The sequence below is a fragment of the Lutjanus erythropterus genome, chromosome 10 (genome assembly GCF_056507025.1).
Source record: "Lutjanus erythropterus isolate fLutEry1 chromosome 10, fLutEry1.hap2, whole genome shotgun sequence".
Lineage (NCBI taxonomy): Eukaryota > Metazoa > Chordata > Actinopteri > Lutjaniformes > Lutjanidae > Lutjanus > Lutjanus erythropterus.
In genome coordinates this window covers 27809306-27836883 of record NC_139326.1, presented here as the reverse complement: position 1 = coordinate 27836883, position 27578 = coordinate 27809306, and the positions used below count along the sequence as shown (strand labels likewise).

Below are 27578 nucleotides of genomic sequence, written 5' to 3'. Positions count from 1 at the left end.
AATTAAATGAAATTGTGTGTGTGTGTGTGTGTGTGTGTGTGTGTGTGTGTGTGTGTGTGTGTGTGTGTGTGTGTGTGTGGCCTACTCCTTTTGCCATTTGTGTGCGTCGTATGGGAGCTCACAGCTTTCACACGCCTTGCGCACAACATGATCCTATTGGACGAGCAGGGGCAGGAGGATATTGCAAGTGATGAGAGAGACAGAGACACGGAGAGAGACAGCAGCAGTGTTCATGTCTCTCCAGACACACAATGCTCGTTAATCGGCTCCAGATGCCTTTACAGAAAACGCGCGTCTGCAGGCTGCGTGGATCGCCTGTTTTTCTCTTTTAAACCCCACAGATGTGACTCTGTATCTCTGTCATCGACTGAAAAGCAAAATTATGGGGCTTCATGCCATTTCTGAACACGTGGGAAGCTCATTGGCGAGGCTGGCGGCTGTGCGCCCGTCCTCCGTGTGATGGAGGAGCGCGGTGGTGGAGGTGGTGGTGCATCGCTGGAAATGAGTGAGAGGTGCGGAGGAGATAATCAATGAAGACACCGAGGGCTCCTGAGCGCGTGCACAAGGTCAGAGTCTAGCCTGGGTGAGATTATGTCCATGTGGGGACAGCAAGGACGGACTTTTACGCTTCCTTTCGGGGGACGAGGTCGCCTGGGGATGTCCCCTGAAAACCAAGAGTTTCTCTCTGCGCGTCGGATTGCAGAGGCAGCGAGAATCCGTCCGTCCGCATGATCATGGCTGAGCTTTATTTTTGACAACCTCCCTCGGAGCTGCGTGGAGGTAAAGTTTCTTCCCTGGATGATTTGATTCGTTTTAATCGCACGCAGTTGAACCCGGCTGAGGTGATTTCGAGGCTGGAGGAGGGCAGCAGCGGTGGACTGAATTCCATCAGAGTGCAACAAACACAGCAGCGGCGGCCAGCTGTGCTTCTGGATGGTCACATCTGTCGTTGTTGTCGTCGCTGTCCATGGTGCTGAACTCGGGCTTCAGGAATGGTGGAGACGCTGAGTATCGCAGTCATCGGTGCTCCCGGAGTGGGGAAAACTTCTATAATCCGCCAGTTCATCTATAACGACTTCTCGGAGGTGTACACGCCGACCAGGACCAGATATGTGTACAGACCCTCCGTCATCCTCAACGGGAACATGTACGAGCTGAAGATCCTGGACGTCCCGCCGATATCCTCCTTCCCATCCAGCTCCAGTCAGGTAAAAATGTCTCTAACTTTTATTTAAGGAGGTTTTAAAGCAGCTTTTCTCTGATTGCCTGAAGCCACATCTCATTTATTTTATCCCTACTTCATTTTTACAAGTGCCCATCTGCCCACAGCCAATGGCATGAATCCACAAAGACACAATTTTATTTATTCTCCCATCACTATCAGATGTCCTTAGTCTACTAGTTGCTATGGAGACCCGGCTGACTTAAAGCCTCGGAGAGCCTCACTTTGACGATGTAAACTCTCTCCCTCCTCATGAGGAGGGAATGCCAGCTTGCATATTGTTGTTTATTAATCACAACATGCCTTCTGCAGACTCCCAACCTAACTAGAGCTGCAGCTACCACTTATTTTAACTGTTGATTAATCTGACAGTTATTTTCATGATTATTCAATCTTTTTTATCTATTCCCATCTTTAAAATGTTTTTTAAAAATGTGAAAAATGCTCATTAGGACCCCGAGTGACATCTTCAAATTGCTTCTTTTGTCCAAACAACTGTCCAGAACCCAAACACTCTCTCTGCTCTCTGCTTTGCTACCATGAATTTACAAAGAAAAGCAGCAAATCTTCACATTTAAAGGGGCAGTTCACAGTTTTGGATAGCTACAAATGTCTGTCTTCTCTCCAATATAATGGGACTGAATGTCACTCATCTTGTGATGCTCAAAGCACCAAAACATGTTGAAAATTTCAATATCATTGTCTCTTTCCAAAAATCATGACCTGGTTACCCAAGATAATTCACAGACCTTGTTGTACGTTTCATATAAGAACTACCCTCTTTTGAATAGAAAATAAAGTAATTCTGGTAGATTCTACTGCAGAAAGAAAATAGATTCTAGAAGGCAGACATTTCTACAGCTGATATCTCCAAAACACTGCAAAAAAATGCAGATGGATAAATATCAAAATAGTTGGCTACTAATTGTCTTTTGATCAGCTAAGTGATTAATCAAGTAGTCCTTGCAGCCATTACCATATTTATTGTCAATGGTTGCAGCTCTAAACTGATTAAGAGCAGTGTTCAAATATACTCAGATGAGTTATTGGCAGTGGTGACTGGCTTGGGTTATAGACAGAAAATAATAGGGTTTTTTTGTGCTGCAGGCATCGCCACAGCTCCTGCTTAAAGTCCCAATTTAAAAATAGAACAGACTGCCCTTTTATTCATGGCCACAGGTCATATGCCACACCTCATTAGTCGGAGACGCATCTGATTGCAGGATCATAGCAAGAATGTACTGTAGCTCCAAGTGCTCAAGGTTTGTAGTCACTTTGCAAAGCAGATTTGTTGCTCTGTCTTCTTCTTTGCCAAGAATATTGAGGGCTTATCTCGTGTTTTCTTGTAGATTTTCATCTCTGGAAGTTGTTTTCTTCTGAGGATAGGTTCACATTTTTTCAAATCTGTCTTAAAACAACACCAACATGCTCTTATGCACATTAAAACATTATTGGATACAGTAATTGTAAATGTATTTTAAAGGAGCCGTTCGATATCAAAAATGTTCCAGTGATACACAGCCCTATCTGCAGACCTTGTTGTCTGAACCACAGACATATATACGTAGACGTCGCACTGACCACTTCGGGTTGTTGCTGGGTTACATCAACGTTGCCGCCATTTTCTTTAGGTCAAGACTGATCTGTGAACAAATACATGATCATTATCATGATCCTCTCTACGATGAATAGATGCACGTTTCCTGTTGTTCAGTGATGCATTTGAGGGGTGTAGTTTGACTGATGGTTTTGGGTTTTAGGTTACTTGTTTCTGCTGTTTTACCACTTGTCTTTTCCTTTCCTTTTTTTTTTTTTTTGATTTCTGATTGTTTTCACCAGCCCTGATTAGCCTCCCTGTGTATTTAGTCTTGTGAGTTTCCGTCCTTTGTTGCCAGCTCATCTTTGTCATGCAACAGTTTGGTAGAAACAAAACTGCTCACAACAAGGTCTGTGGATTTTCTTGAGTGACCAGGTCATGATCTGATCTGAGTTTTTCAAATGTTTTTTTGTTTTTTTTTTGGTGCTTTGAACACCACAAGCTGAGTGCCATCAAGTTTCATTATATTGGAGAGAAGGCAGCTGATGATCTCTACAGCTGTTATCTCCAAAACTCTGCAACTCACACCAAACAGTATAGAGGAAAATAGCACTACAGGTAAGAGGGAAAATCTGTCTTTTTGATTTTGGGTTGAACTGTCCCATTGTCACAGTGTGACAGAGAGGAGATTTGACACCAAAAAGGCTGCAACCTTTAGAAGATATCCATTTGATCTGAGTGACTCAGACTGCTGAACCTGCACAGATTCCAGCTGAAGCGACTCATAGGAAAAGCAGAGAAAAAACAGCAGAGAGAAAAGCACAGTGAAAAATTCAAAACTGGCACTATAAAAAGGCTGGAAAGCAAAACACAAAGAGGAACAATGACTATGTGGCAAGGGAGCAGAGAACACACAGGAGTATAGATACGTAGCACAGGGTTGACTTAAGGGCATCACTGGGGCAAGTGATAAAGAGGGGTGGCTGATGGGAAAAGCAGGGGCAGGTGAATGACCACAGGTGTAGATAATCACTGAAATGACAGAAGAGGCTCAGCAATCAACTAAATGTCTTGTGCATTTACAAACAGTTCAGACAAACCCTACTTATTCTATCTTTAAAGGATATTATCAGTTTAAGTGTACTTTATATTTAGGATATTTTCACAACTTTACCTTGTTGTCAAACAGCCTTTTCTCATGGGGAACTGCTGTTATGTAAGGCCAATATTGCTTTCTCCAAACCAACCAAACTCCATTGGTGAAATCAGTCATTTTACCACACAGAACAGCTGGTCTGCTGCTGCCTCAGTTGGTTGGTTTGTTTGTGTCATTGTGTGTCTTTTAGAGGGTTAGTTTGGATTCCCCAAAGTGAGACAATAACACAAGCAAACTAACCACATGAGGCAGCGGCAGACCAGCAAGGTAAGGAGTATGGAGTTTGGTTCGTTCGCAGAAAGTGTTATTTGGCTTATATTGCAGCGGTTTCCTGTCAGAAAAGGCTGTGTGATAGTGAGGTAAAGCAAAGAAATATTCTGAATAAAGCATACACTTCAAGTAATACTGATTATTTTTGGGTGGACCTTTTTTTTAAATGCTTTACATACCTTTTTCCGCTGACCCTGTCCACAACAGTATACCTCCAGCACTGGAACCCCCCTCTGTTTCTTCTAACTATAGGGACATACCGACTGGCATCTACTGTAGATAATACACTGACTATGGATATGTACCTCATACAACCACACTTCAAATAACCTAAACCATTGCTTTAATTACCATCATTGGTAACACCTTTGTTTACCTACTATTTTATATCAATATGGCTGCCATGAAAAAGGTGCTCCAGTGTACATATAAGCATGTAAGTATTGTTTTAAGCTACAGAAGCACAAAAAAGTCTGGATTCAGTGCATGTGTATGTGTATATGACTGTAAAAGGTCCTTAGGTACTGAAACAACATGCCCCACTCCATGCCTCTGTTGACTTGAGGTGCTTCGGTGGAGAGGCTGTGACGCTCTCAAGGTAGAAATCTCCAAGGTCACCACACCTGCTTCTGCCGCCGCTGAACACTTCCCTCCTTCTCTCCCCTCCAGTGTCACACATAGCCCTCCCAAGAACAGCTGTGGTTATCTACACAGACGAGGTGCCACTGAGAAAATGAGATCGGGCCAAGGAGGAGACAAAAAAAAGAGCAGCTCAAACCAAAGTGTTGGTTTGCTGTGCGCTCAGAAAGCCCTGGTGTTAACACAGAAAACATCTTGACAAGCGGGCTGAGAGGCCGCAGCTATCATCCTGTCAGGCTGCTGCAGAATTACATGTAGCTGTTCCACTAGATTAAACATTTTGTTTGAGTCTAAAGAGGACTGCAGAGTGCTTCATTGTCTCGTGCCTACAGAGACCCTCTGTAAAGACTGATTGAGTTTCTTCTTTCTGCTGCTAAATGGTGTTTAACCCCCATTAGGGAACGTGTTCAAAGGTGTGCGCAGAGAGCAGGGATAAGACAGGATGAGTCTCATGTGTGGGAGAGTTAGTGTGTGTCCCAGAGGCTGAGTCATATGTGAAAGCTTTGGTACCATGTTATAATAATACTGCCCTCCTAGATGATTTATAATTAAATTATTAATTGGGTTGTGAACATTGTAAATCATTAATGAACAATTCTAAACAAGTTATTACACGGGTTCAATACTTTAAAATGGCTTTTAATTTCATTAATTGAAATCAAAGGCAAAATCTGCAACTCTACCAATTTTTTTTTCTCCATCTAAGCCAACTTGTGGCATCCGACTCATATCAGAAGAAAAAACAACACAGTAAAGATGACACAGTGCAGCTTACCGTCCATTATATCACACTTGATAACATCTAGACAATATGTGTCACTCTTTAGTTACTTCCATCATAAACTGCACAAAAAACATTCATTTATGCATTCATTTCCTGTAACCGCTTATTCTCGAAGGCTCATGGGGGGGTGGAGCCTTTCTCAGCTGACACTGGGCGAGAGGCGGGGTTCACCCTGGTCAAGTTGCCTGTTCATCGCAGGGCTGACACATAGACAGACAACCACTCACACTCAGATTCACACCTACGGGCAATTTAGAGTCACCAATTAACCTAGCATGCATGTCTTTGGACTGTGGGAGGAAGCTGGAGAACCCGGAGAGAACCCACGCAGACACTGGGAGAACATGCAAACTACGCACAGAAAGGCCCTGCCCCAGCCAGCTGAGGGACCAGAAAAAAAAAAGGTTTCTAATTCAGAATGTTACTGATAAAGTTGCACGCCCCTTCAAATGGTATTATCAACTTCTACCAAGCTGTAAAATCAGATTGAGTCGTGACCTTAAAAACTGAAAGTCAAATTGAATTGTGGATTTAGAGATTTGTGACACCCCCACTCATTATTTGGCAAGATCTAGTTACTGCTTACTAATTAATCTTACTAATGAGTTACAAACATTTCAGTGCATGCTGAAAATGTCAAGGTAAACAATATTATCAAAGCCTTAGTGTATGAATCTGGTAATTTAATATGTTAATCTGATCTGCCAAATGAAACTTCTTGACCATTAACCTATGCTGACGATGAGTAAAGCTATAATATGAAAGATACTTTGTTTGAGTACTTTGTTTGATACTTCTGTATCTCTTGGCAGATGGCAGCAGGGTGAACAGGCTGTGGTTGTGGAGTAGCTTGTACCAGGTGAGGCAGCTAGATTTGCAAGATCACAAGATCACGTGGGAATCCATTTTGTCAGGCTCCAAGCTATCTGATTGTGGCTGTGCCAGAGGTGGTGTGAGCCAAACAGCGTCCTCAGAGAAATTACTGGCAACTGTGGGAGTGGTTTTCGGTGTGATGACAGCAAGAAGCCTCCGTAGAAGCAATTTGTCTAGAACAAACAATGGCAGCTCCTGAAGAGATTAGCATAGATACTGCGATAGGATCAGTTATATCAGAACTGGAGAGTATTTCTTCACTGACAAAGAGAGCAAAGACTGACGCTGAAGGCTTTTCTCCATGGAAGAGATGCTCTTCTGGCTTTGGTTAAAGTGATTTGATCTGATTGGTTACAGTTAGCTTAGTTAGATCTGACATATGGTTCATCCAATCATCTGCCAAGTGTTTTTTGTTTTTTTTGAAAGTGCCTGCCCCTCTCCAAACAGTTTCCCAGATGGTTTCCCAGATTATTCTGTAGCAAACCATCTGACGTATCAGGTTAGAGCAAAGCAATTGCTGACCTTTGCCCAATGGCCTAATGGGATAAATGCTGCTGATGGAGAAGACCAAATAAGTTAGTAAACTATGAGATCTGAGCCTTAATAGTCCTGACAAAAATGAGCTCACTCTTTGGCAAGCAACAGGTCACTGTTTCTCTTAGTATCTAATGTGTTGTAACAACTTATTAATGATTTTAACTGTTTACATGCTACTTTAATAACTGAATTATAAACCATTTATAAGGGTAGTCTTATTGTAAAGTGGTACCAACGTTTTTAAGTACACACAGCTTCATATCATGTTGTATCACACAGTTTGAACATTTTCTGTTTGTTTCAGAGTGTAGTACTAGTAGTGAGAGGCTGTGTGTTTGGCAGGTCCTTTGTGAAGGTATACAGGCAGGGAAAACCATTAGCTGAGTGCTGCCACAACATTTCTATCAGACAGATTTATGGTCACTCATTTGCTGAGGAACGACCCTGCGAGGCCTGCTGTACTTTTTCCTCCCCGCTCCTGTCATGTCCTGCTTGTTGCCGCTCTCTTGCTCTGCCTGGTGACGTCCTCTATTCGCAGCAAAAGCAGTGGTGAGGACATTTTTGACTCACTGCCCTGCTCTGTATTTACCCCGTGGGCAGAGAGAGATGGAGCCTGGGTCAGGGGCACTGGACACAATGAGCGACATGGAGCGCAGGCACAAAGAAACTTGATTGAAATTTAGTTGCAGTACACAGCAGATTAAATTAAAGCACAGTTCCCTGCTGGAGTACAGCTGGGAATAAAAGTAGTGACGGAGGAGACAGCAGGAATTTGCTGCAGTCAATTAGAAAAGGTTGCACAGAGTTTAATGGACAACGTCAAAGTAAGGGTTACCATATGAGGTTTTTATAATGTCCCCTCTGAAATTTGTGATGAATAAGCTGCAGAATGGAGTGAGTCAGTACGCCTCCATGCTTATGCAGCGTGGCAATTTCTCATCAGTTCTTTGATTATATTTGAAGAAAGAACAGTAATGTTCTGGCAGGCTACTTGTGACCCCATTTTAACCACATAGACATACATTTTTTTCTCCTTTCACATGTTGAAGACTGACAGGCAAGATTTCTATTATCTCACTTTGAGGCTGCAATGGTGTAATGATTTGTTTGCTTTGCGGTATGTCTGTCTGTCTGTTGCTGATAGCATTGCGTTTAGAGAGCATCTGTTACAGTGTGTCAATAGGATGTGATGACAGATGGATTTAAGCCTGACAGTGGATTCAGCAATGATTTTTCTTGTTCTTTCTTTTCTTTTTTTGTTCTTGCCATCATGTATCTCCATGACTTCCTCCCACACAGAATGCTCCTTCTCCCTTTCCTGCTCTTTCTGGACATTTTTCTCAGTTACTCCGTTGATGCTGTGTCTGATAACGAGGTGGAAATTATTGCTCTTCATGTCATTTTGACTCTTGCTGACACGGCAGAAATATGATGTGTGCATATGTGAAGCCTGGATGAGGTTTAGGAGCCATTTAAGAGCTTGTGTGCTTACATGAGTTGAAGTTTTAGTAATTTTGTTTTTAAGTTAAACTAAATACAAGTTAGACAACTTACCGTGAGTAAATAAACAATTCTGTGTTCCTAGAATATGAATATTTAAATGTCCAGTGTGTAACATTTATTAAGATCTCTTGGCAGAATGTGGCAGAAATGAAATATAATGTTCATCAGCATGTTTTCATTAGTGTATTATCACCTGAAAATAAGAATCATTGTGGGGTTTTTTTTACCTTAGAATGAGCCATTTATATTTACAAAGGGCCTTGGTTCCATTGATTTATAATAGAATCTAGACAGCGCACTCAGCCTTGCCTTCAGTTTTTCTCAGTGAACAGTTGCAATATTGTAGCAAAAAATTCCCCTGTGACTCAAACACACTTTCTCCATAAACCACCATTATAAAAGAGATGTCTATGAAATTGCTGACAGGACTCTTTCTATTATAATTTTTTGATGCATGGAGTTTTTTTTCCTTGGAGCCAAAAAAAAAATCTGTGACATCATCACAATGCAAAGTCTATGGGTGGAGTGAGAACCCGTGGTTGTGGCCACCAGGAAAACCACCACTGTGCATATTCAGCGGGCTGAATACAGTGGAAATAAACCCAGAAGCTAGAAAATCTTTTTGTCATGTGCTCCAAGTGAGCAGTTCTTACTGAACTGAATAAGGGCCATCTTCATGTCTAGTGTCTAGTTCTATAGCACAGCTATTACAGGTCTTTTTTCCATGGTGGCTGCCTTGTTGCACCACCATATTCCTAGAGAGGCCCAGAAGGGACAAACCAAATGTTAGCTCTGGAGAGCACCTTTCGTGTTTTTTGCCACCCTTGGTTCTTTCACACACTTGGAAGGGGAGGGTGAGATGATCTGAAAGCTCCTGCTTGATGACACAGATTCCTACACACTGATCCATTAAAGCCATATTATGCAAGAATTGGTACCCTACCCCTTCATGGACAGCCTGACACTTACATTTGTTGACAAGCTGAAGGATTTGGGAGTGGCTTCTGATCAAAAACTAGCGAGTTGACAACATTGTTGACCAAATCAAACACCAAGCAAGAGCAACAACACAATGGGCCCTATCTTACACCCGCTGCAAGCGCTGGTGGTACAGATGGATTTGCTATCTTACACTCGTGCAGTTGCCATTTTTGCCACATTTGCAAGACAGCAAATTAACTTGTGCCTAATCTATGCAGCCACAGAAGGGAGATCTACATATTAAGGTAAAACAAAGATGTGGCCAGGTGCATTTGCTCAGCACATTGGAGTAAAAACCACCTTACAGCACAGGTGGGAGTCCAGCCAGATTGAGCTTCGTCTGGGTCGGCTCACCTCCCCTCTCTACTGCAATGTCCCTCTGTCTCAATCCTCAGCCCCTGTCCCTGTGCAATGACTCAGAAATGTAAAACATTATTTCCTGATTGTTTCACAGCGGTTATCTTCTAAGCACAAATAAGCAACCCCCCAGACAGAGCCAAGCTTGTTGTACTCCCATTTCATGTAGCAAAGCTAACCGACTGTAGCTTCATTTTGAGTGGAATCAATGTTCTCATCAAACACCCAGCTAGAAAGCAAATACCCAGATTTCCAAGAACGTCAAGCTGTTCTTTTAAAGCTTTTTCAACGTGTGTAAAATCCCAGTTAGCTCCTGTTTTAAAATCATCTATTCATGACTATTTTTTCCAACATCAGCTGTACTTGATCCCTTTTAAAAGTAACATGTAGTTATTAGTGTGTCGGCCTAATCAGTGACAGGCCGTCTGTTCCATGTCATCTCAAACAAAGTGAAGTAGTCAAAAGAACTATAAAACCTACAGATTTTAATGGTTGCCTGCCTGGTAGAGGTCACCAGTGAGTAATGGGAGTTTCATCCCCCAGGGGACGTAATAGATTTTAATTGTAAATCGACCACCGTGTCCTATGGGTGACATGTCTTTAATTGCTTGGATCCCTTCCCCCCACCAGGTTACACCAGCCTCCCTCCTGTGCTTGAGTATTGATCTGTCACAACCACTCATTTCAGTTAAGCTGCTTCCGTTAATATCAGGAGACACGACGGCTCTGTCATAGCCTGCTAAAAACTGACCACGGCCCGCGGTTGTCAGGGAAACATGTTCTGTTTGGCTCTTGAGGAGTGAAGGATGAGATGCTCTTTTTGTTCAGGAGACCGACTGGAGGATACAGACAGTGGCACCACACTTCACATTCACGCTCCCACAAGCACACTCGCGCATCCTGCAATCACACACAAATAAACATGCCCACACATGCATTTTAAATGTTTCTGCTGTCAGTTTATCGCCTGTGTTTTGCTGCACTCTTGTTCCTCATTTTTCTTTATATTGCCTCTTGTTTGGGTTTGAAGGAGTAGTGTTGCTGATTCTAGCCCCTCCTCCACATTTAAAAACAGGACTTGGATGACAAAGAGATGTGAGATGAGAACACAAGCTGCTATTTTTAGCCCCACAGAGATGTGAGGCTGAAAGTGAAGCCAATGTGTGCATCTCACTCATGTCGACAATTGCCTCAATTATCAGAAAAGGCATAGGTGTGATGATATTTTGTGTTATGGCCGGAATGTGTCATGTTGTTTGGCAAAAATGTTTCATATATGAATTAATTATTTGGTTGCAGCCTAAATCTAAAGGGCAATTTCACTGGGTTCAATTCATTATCTTCGCCAGGCATAAACCTGGAGGGGATCATGTGATAGTTTGCGTGTGTGTGCATGCATGACCAATGGACCTGGAGCTTGTCTGCAGCTGATTTCACATACTATTGGACCCATCAGCCCGATTTTTTGTGCACATTCATGATTAATTCTGTTCATGGCTCCATGCCAGCGACAGCTGTGGCCCAGAGGCATTGTGTTTTTCCGATTCTTGTGAACACAATATCTCAGGAACACATTGAGACAATTTCTTCAAACCTGGCACACATGACCACTGTGTACTGTATAGATCAACCCAGGAGAATGAGCTTCATGTCCCACATGACGCTTAATCTCACAGTTTACTTCGTAAGAGATTAAGATGACTCATTATTGTCAGGTTTTCTAAATTTATTTTCAGTTTTCTGTCATAGTTTGGTTAGGTTTATAGTTTAGGTGCAAAAACTACTGTGGTTTAGGAAAAGGTCATGGTTTATAGTAAAACCCTTTTCACAATATCAGGAAGACTTTCTTTTAATCACAAGGGCATGTTGTCAAGGCCATGAGGACAGGCCACAGCACAGTATTAGTAGCCAATCACAGCGCAGTAGGGCGGGACAAGGTGGAAGAGTCTTGGGGAAAAATAATGCCCCTTTTTGTTTCATGTAGTTCTTCATATCCACTCAGACATATTCAACATCCCCTTTTCTTTGTCCCCAGCATTTTCAAAAAGTCTGGTGCAGGTCATTCCAGTACAAAGCTCCATCCAACTGGAATAATATTCTTCTTTTCCTGAAATCTAATACCTCTTTCCATTGCAACATGACCTCTTTATTTATTTATTTTTTATCTTAAAACAATCTGTTTATGCTTTCCATTTGTGTGTTCTTAAATTGCTCATTGTGCTGATGTTACTGATCTATCATCTGGGTCACTGTATCCAATTTTTTCTTGTACTGCAGCTTAGGGCTGGGAGTGTGGGTGGCAGAGGGTGGGTGAGCAGTCTGTATCTGTGTATTTGCAGTGTATGTTTGTTATATAACAGTGTTTTGTTTGTATGTGTGTTATTTGGCATTTGTATCTAAAGGATGCACTTGAAAATGAGATGCTACATCTCAGGGGGCTATAAATTAAAACAGGTGAGTTACTTTGGATTTCAAGCGTATTGGACAACACAATAAAAGCAACAACAAGAAGCTACAGTAGAAATCATATCTTGTGTGACATGTGTTCCCTTCTCTCTGAACACTGATTCAACCTGGCGAGAGACAGAAAATATTCACATTTACACCAGTTTTCACAACACAGTGCCCACCTTACTTCCTCTCCTCCTCTGCTTTCTATTTCACTTTTGATGGCAGCGATCTGTGTGCCACATCGGCCTCATTATCTCCCCGCTGATGTGTGAGGCTGTTTTCTTCCTCGCACTCACCTAGACACAAACCCACGAACGCCCCCTGCAAAATTGAATGAAGGCAAATTATTCCTCGCCGACACAGATGTGTTAGCGTTATCATCATTAGACGTTACACTGATCATCGCTTGCTCCCTCAGCCTCTCTTGTCACAGATTATCAGTCGATCTTATTTGTACAGATTGGCTGTAAGATCTATTGATTTGAAAACCATATTTTCTGAAAACCTGAGGGAAATGTAATTAGATTTATCCTATTTCAAGTTACGCAAGCTGTTGCAGGAGGTAGAAGAAATCACATAAACACCGCACTGAAAATTACTTCCAACAAATTGCATACACGGCTACAAACAAGGGTTATATTAGCTTCATGTTAATTAGAGGCATAAAAATGAAAAGAGGTCTGATAATCAGCACTTTGATATCTGAGTATTCAAAGCAACTCACAAACAGAGCTGACAAATGATCTGTGCCCACAAGGCACAGGTGCATCAGTCAAGAAACACAAAGCCAAATTATCTTCTAGATTAAACAGGACAGCTTTAAAGAATGAAACAGCTTCACCAGTGGTCTATATATGGAATTATATTTGTATCTAAACTCTGAGTCTGTGGTGGGAAGATATTTTTAGAGACAAATACAAAGTCATAGTCACAAGAGGAAACAAACTCAAGTAGTTAAATTACCAGCATTTATCAGTCAATAGATAAACATTTTAGGGAATGTGCTGATTTATTATCTTGCCAAGAATTAGATGAGTGACTTCCTGGAGTCTCTCCTGGTTTCCTGGCAACTTCACAGTGACGACAAGTCACCACACCCAGCCAGGAAACAGTGGGCCACATAAGCACCTCTACAGCCACAACTCGCTATTTTTCATTTTTCGCACAGATACACAATGTGTTAATTAGTGAGTGTTAAAGGTACTGGTCAGCAGATTTTGAGTCACACTAGCTGTTTCTCCCTGCTTTCAGTCTTTAAGATAAGCTATCTGGCTGCTGGCTCAAGCTTGGCATGAAGGGAGTCATGACCTTGTTTTTTGCAACCAGAGCATGTGTAGTACCAACGAGAGGGGGCGCTGCCTGTTTTTTTTTCATCTGTTCAAGCTGGAAAAAATGCCAGATGGTTCATCACACAGAACCATCTGAAGAGTCGTCCTTAGAAACTGTTTTGAAAAGGGCAGGTACTTTCAAAAACACTTGGCAGGTGATTAGATGAACCATCTGTCTATAATGTCTAATACAGGCTAACTTTAACCAGTCAGATCATATTTTTGCTGTAGCTGGTTGGGAAAAGACTGAAAACATCCTTTCTATTGAGAAAAGCCTTCAGTGCTGCTCTTTGCTCTTTCAGTGAAGAAATACATAAACACATAACTTGAAACCTGGCAAGATGGATTCTCGTGTGGTCTCGTAAATTCAGCTGCCTCACAAGTTAACACTAAAATAAAACATTTTAGGGACAGGTTGACAGTTTGATCTGAATTTCGTGAGTCCTGGGTGCTGCACTGGATGGACTCACTGAGAATGACATGTCAATCACATGGCAGCCCCATTGTAAAACATACCCTGCTTTGTCCTCTATTTCACTCTAAGTCAAGTGAGCCAGCATCCAGTGGACTCTACGGCACTTCCATTGGCTTCACTTTTCAGACCGAGAAGCTCTGTTCACTATTTTAAGTGCAATCTTTGCTCCAGCCTCATGTGTATATAAATATGACAGTGATATCAATCTTCTCATCTAATTCTGCAACAAAAGTGAACGCTGTGTGATGAAATGATTACACTATTAAGTCTAAGGCCGTTCAGAACAAATCAGGCGTTGCCATGAAAACGCCAGGAATCTCATTCATTATGTGCCGTGTTTGGCTTGTGTTGATGAAAGGCTGAAACAGAGAAAACTGTTGCAGAAACACAACCCAGTGTCACGCTGTGGTGGCCAATCATAAATGCCAGCAATTTGATTGCTCCGCAGTCAACCTGAAATATCTCTGAAACCAGTTCATCAAATAATGATGTTTGGTCACTGCCACTCAGCGTCTCATCCTGATACACAAGGTATCCTTAAGCAGCTGCATGAGATGCTGCCAGAAATCCATTTTATCACATAGTTAATGTTGTGAAATGGTCACTGTTTGGCTAGGTTTAAGTACAAAAAGTTCTTGGGTTAGTTTAAGATAAGACCATGTTTGGGGTTACAGTAAGTAACTGAAGAGATTCCCAAGACCAAAGTCACATGATGTAAGTTGCATACTGCACGCAATGTTATGCAACTTAAAAATTACAATACTGTTTTATTTCACACATGACACAAACCTCGGTGAAAGTGTTTGTTTGATCTGTCCCTCCACCCCACGGATGCATTTACATTGAAGTCACTGGAAAGTCTGGTGCGTCTTTATCAGCCTCCGTGTTCATCTGTATGAGTCACTGAGGTGTGGTGAGAAAATGAATACTCTCCTGCAGTCATGTCCTTGCTTGGTTTATTTCATGTACCCAGCTTCTACATCTGCGCCTGGCTTGCAGTTCATGCTGCAAAATAGCAATACCAAGATGCTTCTTTTGGTTTGTGTCTATTTGCTAGAGAGAGAGAGAGAGAGAGGGAGCCCAGCAGTGGTCCAGCAGGCTACAGTGTGAATAAAGAGAGGGAGCGGTGGTGGTGAGAAAGTCAGTGAACCTCTATTCCAATTATTTCACAGTGGTTATGTTCTAATTTAATCACTGCACACTGCCACACAACCCTGCATTAGTCGCCACCAAGCTAGATTTTATTTCAGTGCAGCCTATTCTCTGTATATATAGTACAGTATCCTCTCTTTGCCTGCTAAATTCATACTGAATTGGATTGAACTGACTTGAACAGAATAGAAGTGAATTGAATTGAACTGACTGACTGTCAGGAACTGCACACTGTTCCTGGCAGAGTCTCCAGCCCCTTCATTAGCAGTGTGTGTGTGTGCACCCCAGAGGTTATGTTGACACCCTGTCTGCTCATCCCTTGATCCACCGCTGCTTTTTTCATCTTTTCGACATTCTCTCACGGCTGCGTTTGTTTTCTCATTTCCCTCCCTCAGCACATCTTTTCTTCCCACCCACTGAAGTTCCTCTATTTTTCTCTCACTCTTTTATCAGATCAAATGCTTATAAATTCGTTGCATGTTGTTAGAGGCGATGGCGGTGGTGGAGGTGGGTTGGTGAGAGCTCAGGGAAACGCAGCATGAATAGAGGAATGGGTCAGTGTGTTTCTCTTGAAGCAACTGTCCCCCAGTAAGGTGCAAATGTGCCCACTCATGCCATGTGTTTCATTACAGTTTGAAACTAATTACCATCAAATAAATATTACTGTTTGCCTTGCTGCATGTTCACAACATCACAAAGCTTAGTCAAGCAGCAACAGAAGTTAAACAGTAATATGTGCTTCTTCTTCTTCTTCTTCTCCTGACACAAGGCTTCGTGTTGGCTCATCTTTTATAAGCGTTAACCTATGTCGTTGTCCTTGAACATGTAGGACACAGTGCAGCGCTTACTGCCGAGCAGTCAACATGTTTTATGACACTATTCTAGACTCCCACAGCCATGCCAGCTCTACCACTTCATTGACTCTGCACTTTTTCACACAGCATAAGCAGCAGAGGCAGGCGACCTATGACTTTGAGCCAAAGTGTTTTGGAGTAATTACACACATGCCACATGCTGTTCAGCTAGCTGTTCTCCACTATTATTGTACTCTGTAAGTCGGTGCATTATACGCTGGCAGATCTATGAGGCTGTAGTTAGGCACAGCAGTTGTCGTGACCTGTTTTTTGAACTTCTTTTCAAATGTGCCACCTTAACAGGGTCTGCTTCTGGACACACACATTAAACAGTCAGAATCAGAACACTGCATCTACTGATTCTGTTACATTCATTCAGCTGATTTATTCTCACTTTTAACAAAAATAACTAAACATTTCTAAGTCTAACGTGACTCGAACGTGCCAGTGCACATCTACACATTTTCTACACATCTGCTCAATATTCTGTTCTCCCCTTCCTTCTATCACAGCTGATCATCACCTGAATAAATTAGCAAATTGTGAGAATATCATTTGCAATCAACACAAAACATGGCTCTCACAGCAGTGCTAAATGGTAACATTAGAATTTTAATGTTCATGTTAATGTCCAGTGTGTGAGATTTACAGGGATTTATTTTTGGAATATGGCAGAAATGGAATATAATCTATACATATTATATATTAGCATGTTTTTATTAGCGTATAATGGCTTTTGTTACCTCATAATGAGCCATTTTTTTTATCTACAGAGGATGCGGGTCCTCTTCTACAGAGGATGCCATGCTGCTCCACCATGTTTCAATAGTAGCCCAAAACAGGTAATCCAAACACTGGCTCTAGATAGAGCCTATTGTGTTTTTTCCTGAGACTTGCGGCCACCATAACTTCACCTACGCGCTTGGAAGGGGAGGTGTGAGGCGAGTGTTTTTTTAATGTGCAAGCTCACCACTAGATGGAACGAAATCCTACACACTGGTTCTTTAACATGCTCAAATGGACTCTCTCATTGTGTCAAATAAACCTGACTAAATGCTGTTTAGATGACAACATTAACATGTTCACCATCTTAGTTTAGCAGGTTAGCATGCTAACATTTGCTAATTAACACTAAATACAATCAACAGCTGAGTTTAATGGGACTGTCTTTAGTTTTGCAGAGATTTGGACAAAAATAGTGAACAAATAAAGATTTGTCTGATGGTGATGCTACATGAAAAGTCAGGATTAGGAAAGCCATGAGAAATGGTCCTGAGGGGGGCATGAATGTGTGTACCAAATGTCACAGCCATCCTTCGCAGTGGTTCACAACCTGAGGGTCGGGACCCCCAAGGGGGTCCTGAAACAATTTCCAGGACTCACCAGATGGTTGTGGAGAAGAAAATAAAAATATTGTGGCAAGCAGCGTTAAATGACAGCCTGGAAACAGCTTTCAGCAACATCAGCCCCCTAATGAAATTCAACATGAGGGACAAGCACTCAAAAATATGCAAAATACATCTGACACAAACACTAACAAAAAGCAACATTTGCATTTTGCAATATAAAATGGCAAACCAAACAAACTGCTCAGTCCAGCAAGCATGATGGCAAATGAGGGCTATATTTTAAACAGGGGAATGGTTTTTGCAATAGATTGCTTGCACCAGTCATATCATTTGCCTCAGAATAGATTTTATTGAGTGTGTTTGTGAGAATGAAAGTGTGTGTGCACGTGAGTTCTGATTGGAGAAACACTCACACAGGCTCAGGGCAACAGGAGACAGGGCAGGAAATGGAGACTGGTGTCTTAACGGAGACACACAAAACACCAGTGTTTCCAACAAAGCCCTGAGAGCCAGCTAAGCCTTGGAAATATCACTTTAACTTTCTGCAATATGGATTTTTTTTGTAGGGGTTACAAACATCACACAAACATCACATGAAACCACAAATATCAACCTCATGTCGATCCATCTTGTAGATATATTATTTTATTGCTACTCTTCTCTTTTAATCTGTTTTTTTTTTACACCTTTATTGCTCAAACACGCATCACCTATGATAGAAATACGCTAACAACAATGTGCACACGGCATCTTTCAACCACCCAGCCAGATGACCCAAACACAGCATTGCAGACCTTTCCAGGAGGAGTAGAGGAGAGGTGGTGAGAGCCATGCTAATCCAGCTTTGACTCAAGTCTGCTCCTGGCTAATGTCAGGAAAATTAAATAGATGAAATGGAACTCTAACTGGCTAAGTAATGGGAAAAGCAGAGACTGTTTGTGCCAACATCTTACAGAGATCTGCTCTGCAACATCCCGGATCAAGCTGTTCCACTTGACATGTGAACCACTTTTGGGCTGACAGGACGCAACACACAAGACTCCAGCAGGAGGAGGGGAGGAGGATTCTGTGTTTTACACCGGTGGTGCTTCATACACAAAGACAATCACAGCTGGTGGATTATGTTTCCCAGATGTTGAACTGTACATGTGAAGATGTTGACCACCATGGATATCTGTAATAAATCTCATAGGAATCTGTCCAGTATTTGTTGAGATATTTTCAATCTGGATCAAAGTGATGGATTGACTGATTGACTTACTGACATTTTCATCACCAGAGCTAAAAACATGGCTAAAAATTCACTTGTAATGTTGAATACCTGTTTGTATATTCATGTTTTTCTCTCTGTATTCCTCAGGAGTGGCTGGATTTGCGCTGCAGAGGTGTTCGCAATGCCAACGCCTACATCCTGGTGTACGACATCTGCTGCGTGGAGAGCTTTGAATATGTCAAGATGATCAGGCAGCAGATAGTGGAGCACAGGTATGGTCAGTCGGTGAACATGCAACCGCCAACATATAGCTCGTTAATGCTCACTTGTTATTTGTAATGACATCGCCGTGTCACCCGTCTTGAGACAGCATGCAATTTCACAGCCTTGCCACAAAGCCATACAATTACACGTTTGTGACAGTGTGACAGTGACAGACAGTCTGCTCGTGGTGATATCTTTTAATGCAGCTCACTCCTCCCTGCATCCTGACAGTTTAGTAATGACATTTGATTCTGGCAATGCTGCATGAGAGCAGGATTTAAGGACTATTTTTAGGACATTTCTGCTTCTATTGAACAGAGTACAGCAGCAGAATACAGTAAGCTCGAGAAACAGAGGAAGATATGATAAAGGTTTGAACAAATGCAAGAGCCAAGAAGGACCCAACACCAGTGGGGGAAAATAGGGCCACTGAAAAGCCATCACCTGCTCTATCATCCTCTGCATATTTTTACATATTGAGATGTGCAATGACTGGCCCCGTTTGTTCTGCTATGTTGTACATGTCCAAACGGCCATTGTGCAGATCATCTTCACCTTCCTGCAGCTCCAAATGTGTTACCATGAATGTTTATGGCCCATGACAGAAAACCATTATCACCAGCAGCTGGGGGAAGGGAGGGTAAATGCAAGAGAAATGGAAAACAGGAGAAATGTGTAATCATAGGACAAAGATCTAAGGTCAGGCTGGAGGTGGGAAGCAAAGAGCAGAGAAGGGACAGATACCGTATATTAAGTGAACTCATGAATAATGGAGGCTGTTGCAGCAAAGTGTGGCTCTACTGTAGATGTCAGCTGAAAAGAATGTTTGTGTACATTTCGGTTCACTTTTAAATATATGTTTAGAAAGCATTTTTAATCAAATGTTTCTATTTTTATGTTTAAGGGTATAAACATATATAGCCACTGAACACATCATGGCATACCAGTACAAACCACCTTATATAGCAGAGGTTACCCACCCCTTAAAAGACCCTTCAGTGATTCCCCTGCCATGAGCCATATATTCAGATTAGCCTCCTGAACCCCATTTATAAAAGCTGTCAAATGTCAAGAAAGTTAGCGCTCATTTCCTGATGCTTCAGGGGTTTTTCGGGTTTCCAACACACCGCAATCATTTTCTTAGTGTCCATTAGACCTGGCAATACTGTACAATTCTGTATTTAGGGATATGGAGCACAGATTTTTAAAATCAAACCTACTATGGTTGCAGGCACCATCTCTGAAATAAGACTTTCTCAAAAAGAAAACCAAGCTTTAAACATGGTTTAATAGATGTTGCTGAGGGACCTATAAAAGGCTACTTACATCTTAAGCTGGCTAATGTTAGCAAAAAACTGGCAAGCTAGCTAATCTACATTAATTGTTAGTTAGATTGTTCCATCTGATAGTTAAAACTACTCCAAGAACTTGATTATGAAACAATCTCAGTTTATTACTGATGCCTCTATATGAACTACATAAGAAAACCAGACCATCAGTGAGAAGACTGGCTATTTCTGTATAGTTATTCTTAATGCCTGTCATTGGGTCAGATTCTCTTTGGAATCAGATGAAACAAGCCTGTGTGTATATTTTCCCTGGCAAAGGTACTGTGAGTCATATGTTGGCCAGTTAAAAAGAAGCAGGAGGACATTTTTACTTAGATAATTGTATTTCCGACATTTCATGTTTTGGTTATGGCAGCAGAAACACCACTGTTTTTGTCCACAAGGACAAAATCAACAAAATATGAAAATTCCTAGTATCTGTCTATGGATAGTTTTTTTTTTTCATCAACAAGCCTGGCATATAGCATAGTACAGGAAACAGTGGAGGTACCAAGCTTTTTAAACTGGTATTGGATCAGCACAGAGCAAAAAGGTGCAGGACTTAGGAAGGGTCACCTGGGCAACAGGCAGGCCACATCATATGCAAAAACGGGAGTGTTTTTTTTAATTATTATTTTATGAACACACAAAGCATGCACAAAGAAGTGGATTTATAAACAAAAGGTGCTGCCATGGTACACTGAACACCTTGCGTGCTGCCCAATGCAGCTAAAGCGGTCCATGGATGTAGGAAAGAGGAGTGATCATATTAGCTGACTCTTCCTGGACTGAGAGCTCCCTGTGAACAGGACCAGACTGGGACCAAAACCCCCCAAAACCAACAGCAGCCAATTTGATGACAGGGAATGGGCTACAGTACCAAGGTGTTTTTTTTGCTTGGCTCGGCTCCCAGCATCTGGGGGCTGAGGCATCTATCTTTCCACCAGGAAACTCCTTAAACAACCTTTGTACTGTATTCCCTCTCAGCCTCAGAGGATTTGTTCATCTTGGTGACCGGTCATGGTCACTGGGAGGCTGCTGTTAACAGTTACAGTTAGTGACTTTAGCAACGAGCAAGCTAAAGCTATCTGTCCATCAGAAAAGCTCTGTTATTAAACAACTGAGAGCGGAAGCTGAGCAGCCAGAGGACATTAGAATGGAAACCAGACAATATTTATTTCCATTAAATATGATCCAGTTTGACCCAAAAGAGTGAATAAAGTTATGGTGTGCTTTTGTACAGTGAGGCCTCCAGAACCACACCAGTCTGCTCTGGAGCATGATTGCATTCTCCTTTCATGCTCCGGCAGTGTCATAAGCGAGAAAGCATTTCATTGGATACAAATATAGTGTATGTACACCCTCAAGTGCAGGATGAGTCATCAACAGGAACTATAAAATACCATAAAAAATAATCTACAAAGCAAACATTTTGTCATTGTTGTGACAGATATAGCTGAAGTTAAGCATAATTCAAGTGATAAAAACACTTGATTGGAACATTTGTGTCTTGAAAGGAGCATAGCCCATCTGTACTGTAAATATCACCCAGGAATATATGCTTTAAATGCTGACAAAATCCATTCCATACCAGAATAACTTTATTTTTTAAGCTCTGTTTTTTCAGTCTAACAGGAGGCCAGCCTTCAGTTCAGAAGACTGTGACAGGGTCTATCCACTGTATAGTTTCCCCTAATTTTCACATACAGATGCATACACACACACACACACACACACACTCGCTCACATACAGTACGTTTCGTTCTGCTAAAATACACAGGCTGGAGTCGATATGCGAGGAGATATTTTTAAGGCTGTGAGCACAACCTGTGAAAAGGAGAAAAAGTGAGATTATAACTGGGATGTGTTTTTCAACCCTACACCTTTAAGAACTTCGCCTCAGGGCTCAAAAACTGTACTTTACATTTCTCTCTCTCTGTGTCTTTGTCTCTATCACACTATCTGTCCATCTGTCAAGGCAGACGTGCAAATATGCATAAGTGCTGTGAGTCCTTGTCAGAAGATGAGGCAACAAAAAAGAGAGCTTTGTTCATTATAAAAGGAGGAGAAAAGGTAAGGCAGCAGCAGCTTTAACAATTTATATGTCAGCTGTCATTGAGCTCAGCACATCTGCTGATGTCTTGTTATTACAGCTCCTTCAACTTTCATAAAGTACCAGATTTAACAGCTCTCAGTGAATTCAACTTGACCTTCTGCAGTTTCTAGAATATTATTATTTTTCATGAAAAACAGTAATTAAAGCTTTAAGCTCCACTGACTTTGCCACCCGATCAAACAGAAAGCCTTCAAAGTAAAAAATTAATCTCATTGTTAGAAATCCGATTTATATAATCAGCCTTCTCTCCTTCATAGTGTTTGCTCTGCAGACTAATCCAGGATTTCTTCAAGTAACTACTTTTCCCTACATCGTTCTCTGCTTTTTAAAGTCAAGCTTCAGATTAGATTTCCAAACTACCACCAATGAGGTGTCACTGGAAATGGTTGAACTTGATGATGTCCTCCCCGTGTTTTTCATCAACACTGCAGGATTACAAACACTAGTCTTGATTCTCTAATTCATGCCTACCTCTGACTTGCCATACAGTTTCACACTTATAATAATGCTGTAAACCAGTCACTGCAGAGAGTGGTGGGAGGCCCCTTGAGCCTGTGAGCTGTAATCCTCCAGTCCGCCCCCGCACACCTCGGAAAGAAGGAAAACTGCACACACCAGGCATCTTGCACACGCCCAGCCAACCACTGATGATCACTGTGCTTTCTGGTATATTGTACTCTGCTACAAAGAACTCAATCACACACTATAGACACGATTTTTCATTTTCTCTCCCGCAATCATTCCCCCATTCAGTTCATACCTCCAAATTTCCCAAAACACAGAACAAATCACACTGCCTCAAATGTCAAATAGCTCTTTTCAGTGTTAATAACTGAAGGAGTAGACTAAATAAATAAATAAAATGAAGGGGGTGGTACAGATAAGAAGTAATGGGCTACAAAAAAGGAGCCCAAGCTAACCAGGAGTTATGAATCTACAGAGTCTTCAATTTATCAAAGTGCTGTGTGATTAGACCCCAAATAGTTATGAATTTCAAAAGATGTCCCCGCAGTGAGAACTTCATTTTCTCCAGTTTTAGAAAAACACTAGATCCCACAGCCACATAGAGGTGAGACGACTTCAAATCCATTAGGATTCTCCTGCATGCTAAAAGAATTGAGAAAGCTATTATGTTTTTGTGTTAATTTTCTTGTTCTCATCAGGCATAGGTTTGAGGGACTCTGATAAGGCTTTGAATATTGTATTCCAGTAATTCATCAGTTGTGGGCAGAGTCAAAACATGTCAGATCTGCTGGTGAATTGTGATGCATATTCTCTGTTTGCACAGTGTAGTGGCATGTTTATTTCAGCTTTACAAGCTAAACGTTTACTTCTCAACGCTAAAGTAGCGTTACCTTTGCCTAAAAACTTAGTGCTTCTTCATCCTTATGTTAGTTACTTGTCACCATTAGTATGGTGCATAGTGTTAATAGTAGGCTTATTTGCTGTTTGTTTTGCATAATAACCACGCCAGTGTCTTAGATAACCAGTAGCAAATCTCATGGTGCATTCCATTCGAAATAAGAAGTCAGAATTTCCGAGTTCTCAGGTAGAAATTTAACTGGAACACCCCCTGAAGTGGGATTACCTCAAAATCCAAGATGGCTCTTCCGTACATGGTGAAAACTGTTTATTAATACTTATGTCTTTTGTGTCAAATTGAATCTGTAGAACACAGCATAATGTGTTGTTATCAAGCACGAAAAAGTTTTTTGTTTTTTTTCAATTCTTTGTAGATAAAGTGGATGTTATTATATGGTTGACCGGACCTGTTGAGGAGAGATCCAGGTTCTGTTCATGCTGGTGTTGATCTGGGGCGCACATCAGCAGACTTTAGAGGACCATTTATATGAACGTTTTGTAAGATAGCAGGTTTTAAGTAATTTAATAATGCAGGCATTTCTCACTTTCTTGTGGGTCCAGATTTGTCCTCTGCCAGTCATTTTGGCAGCAAATGTGCTACTAGTTCACCAATCACCAAAACAATAGAAAATGTTTTTTAACCAATGAAATCATCCATACAATGGTACACTTCAGTGATTGGTTTGAATGGTATTCACACCAGGAATGATTTCACTCAACAGTGGATCCAGACCACCCATTCTAGAGACTAGAGAGCGGTTGTTTGGTTCAGACCAGAGTTCAAGTCCCATGTTCACACCAACCTAAATGCACCACACCTAGGAGGTAAATGCTCCAGGCTTTGAACTCACCCTGAGATTTAGCAAAATGTCACACTTGGAAATAGCAGGACACAAATGGGATCGAGTGAAGTTAAAGCTCTCAAATATATCCCCTGTACTTCTGAAAAGCCCAACAAATAATTGACCAATGTTGGAAATTTTGTTCTTAAAGGAAGATTTGTCAGTTTCTGTTTGTAAACCCACCAGAAAGATTGTTGACTCCCATTCTCAGGACATTACATACTGACATTTTGGGTTGGTAAAGCATCCAGAACACAGAAAAATGAAGATGAAGAAAATCAGAAGGTACAGTCAGAGTGGATGCAGAGACCACCACATGCTTCTGGTGGGTTGTTTGTGATGATTGGGGGGAATTCATTTACATTAGTTTAGACTGCATATTTTGTTTTTAAGCCATAGAGAGTATAACTGAACCTTTTTTCTCTTCTTTTCTTTTTTTACCTCTGACACAATCCTGCAGGGAAGGCAGCAGCAGCGAGGTGCCGATCCTGGTGGTGGGCAACAAGAGAGACTTGCAGCGGCAGCGCTTCATGCCCCGCAGGGCGGTGTCTGTCCTGGTGAAAAAGACCTGGAAGTGCGGTTACGTGGAGTGCTCGGCCAAATTTAACTGGCATGTCGTCCTGCTCTTCAAAGAGCTGCTGGGCATCGCCGTGGCACGGGGCATGCGCCAGAACCACACCTCCATCCGTCTGCAGGGGGCGCTACAGAGGAACCGCTGCACCATCATGTGACCCAGAGAGCTCCCTCCACCCCTCTGACCTCAGGAGTGGAGGCAGTGGAGAAAAGGACTTTTTATCTAAATGGCTGGAAATATACCCTGTGGCCTCCTGCTTTAACTGAGCTGATTTTTCATAATGAGGTTTATTAGACTCTTGCGCTGTAAAAGACACTTAAAAATTTCACACATAGTCATCCAACCACTTCCTGGTCCAATTCTGCCAAATGTAAAGATGCAAGGAGGGAGGTAGAAGAGGAAGCAGGTGAATATGACTAGCATAGCACAGTTATTTTTCCTCACATCAGCTAGCCAGGTACGCATTCGAGGCTGTGCTTCCTAAATTACACAGCAGCAGCAGGTCTTATTGAGGGTTGTCTTGAGGCTGTAGCTGGTCCTGACAGGACGGAGGCTGTGATTGTGAGACTCAAAACGGAGAGGCAGCAATATCATCGAGTCTTCCTTTTGAATTTGTCATATTCAGTAAGGTCAACAGCAGATGCTCATACCAGACATATTCAGATTTCTTTGAGGGTGTGTGGTCAAGAAGACAGAATAATAAATAGCAAAAAAAATAGCTAAATCTTCACTTCTGGGGAGCTTATCTCAAAATGTACAGATTAGATGGTGTTTAATTTTAGATTCTGAGACGTAGCCTGCATTTTTTTTTTTCCTTCCCCTGTCCCTGTTTCAAACTTAGCCTACGGGTAAAAGCTGTTTGTTCAGACGAAGGGTGTTTTAAGGTTGTCTTGCAGCAGAAAATACTGCAGTCCTTATCATGATGTACTGTAGGGCTTTAATCTGCTCCCTTCCCTCACTCAGTGTCTGTTTCTGATGAATACATTAAATCCAGGGAACTGGGGACCTGCAGGAGGCTGCAGAGCCTGAAACGAGAACGTGTGCGTGCAGCATGGATGTTTACGTGTGTGTGTTTGTGTGTGTGTGTGTGTGTGTGTGTGAGGGAGAGGGAGACAGACAGAGAGAGGCAGGTTTGATAGCTGACATTCAGGCAAGCAAAGGACAGACACAAGAAGATAAGAGACAGATGTTGAAAGCTTTGGATTAGGAAGGAGCAATAAAATCCCACAGGGATGTCCTGACTGACTACATGTACCACCATATTATATTAAAAATGCCTCACATACAATAGATATAATCCCTTTTTGCTCAGATATCCTGCAGAAACAACAAAGCAGAGCTCAATCTTCCACAAAAACACCCTGTGAGTGCACCACAGACACACAGGGAACCTTAATAAAGCTTTCATATCAGTATCTGAATAGTATCTAATTGGTAATGTTGTGAGATTAACAGTTGCTTTTTCATTTGATTAGGCCTAGATAGGTAGTTTGTGAACACGGCTGCACTGAAAGTAAGCAGACCTATTGTACATAAGAGTGATTCATAGAGTAATTGACTTGCATGCTTTTGTTGGTAGAGCCAACGGGTCAGGGTTTAATTGCACTGATGTTTCGATTTGATATTGTGTTTAATTTTTTGTAATACATGGTTTTCTGACACTGTAATGAGCAGCTGAGTGGAGTGAATGTGGTCGTTTTTCACTGGCATGTGAGAGCACAAGCTCATAAGACGTAGTGTTGAACCCTTCAATCAGGGCAGATGGCTGTGTGTAGATTTTTTTCTAGGAAAAAAAAAGAGAAATATGTAGCAGAGATTCACTAGAAAGCAACTGTGTGTAGCATGAGTTTCATCAGTTTGTCTGCTGCGCGTTTCCAAATAAAAAGGGCTACAGTTTTTTATCAGAAACATTACTTGTATTTATTTTTACTGTGTTAGTACTGTGAGTATATTTGTTTTTTTCTGACACATGATGAATTATTAAATGCATTTGAGAACAGCAACCTCACTCTGGTCACTTTTCAATCCTGTGCAACAATAATTACACCACATTAAGATCATTTTGACAACATTGCCACCTTGTGGTAAAGCAACGTTATCAGGAGTCAAATCAGATGTAGGTGACAAATCAGGCATCACTCACTAAACCCCCTCCAGTTACTGGGTTTTTGTTTAAAATGTGTATTTTGTTGTATTCAACAAAACTAAATGATCACCTGGTGATTTCAATCTCAGAATAAACTTCTTTCATTTAAGGTAGCAGTGTGAAAATGACAATAGCCAATATGTTAACAAATTAATTGAATAATTAAATGAGTAACTGTCCATGGACTGTACTGCTTTTGTAGGCTGACTGATGGTTGGCTGATTGGTTTGAGAAGCAGGAGTTCTCAAACTTTTTTATGAGAAAG

The 27578-nt window shown here is 41.6% G+C and overlaps 1 protein-coding gene across 1 annotated transcript; it reads left to right on the top strand.

Moving 5' to 3' along the window:
• Positions 1–169: 169 nt before the first annotated feature.
• rasl10a (RAS-like, family 10, member A) lies at positions 170–27170 on the top strand. The gene is made up of 3 exons (XM_084728890.1): positions 170–1208; positions 18829–18953; positions 25054–27170. Exons 1-3 carry the CDS (start codon positions 993–995, stop codon positions 25322–25324), a joined length of 612 nt encoding a protein of 203 aa, XP_084585016.1. The 5' UTR covers positions 170–992; the 3' UTR covers positions 25325–27170.
• The last annotated feature ends 408 nt before the right edge of the window (positions 27171–27578 follow it).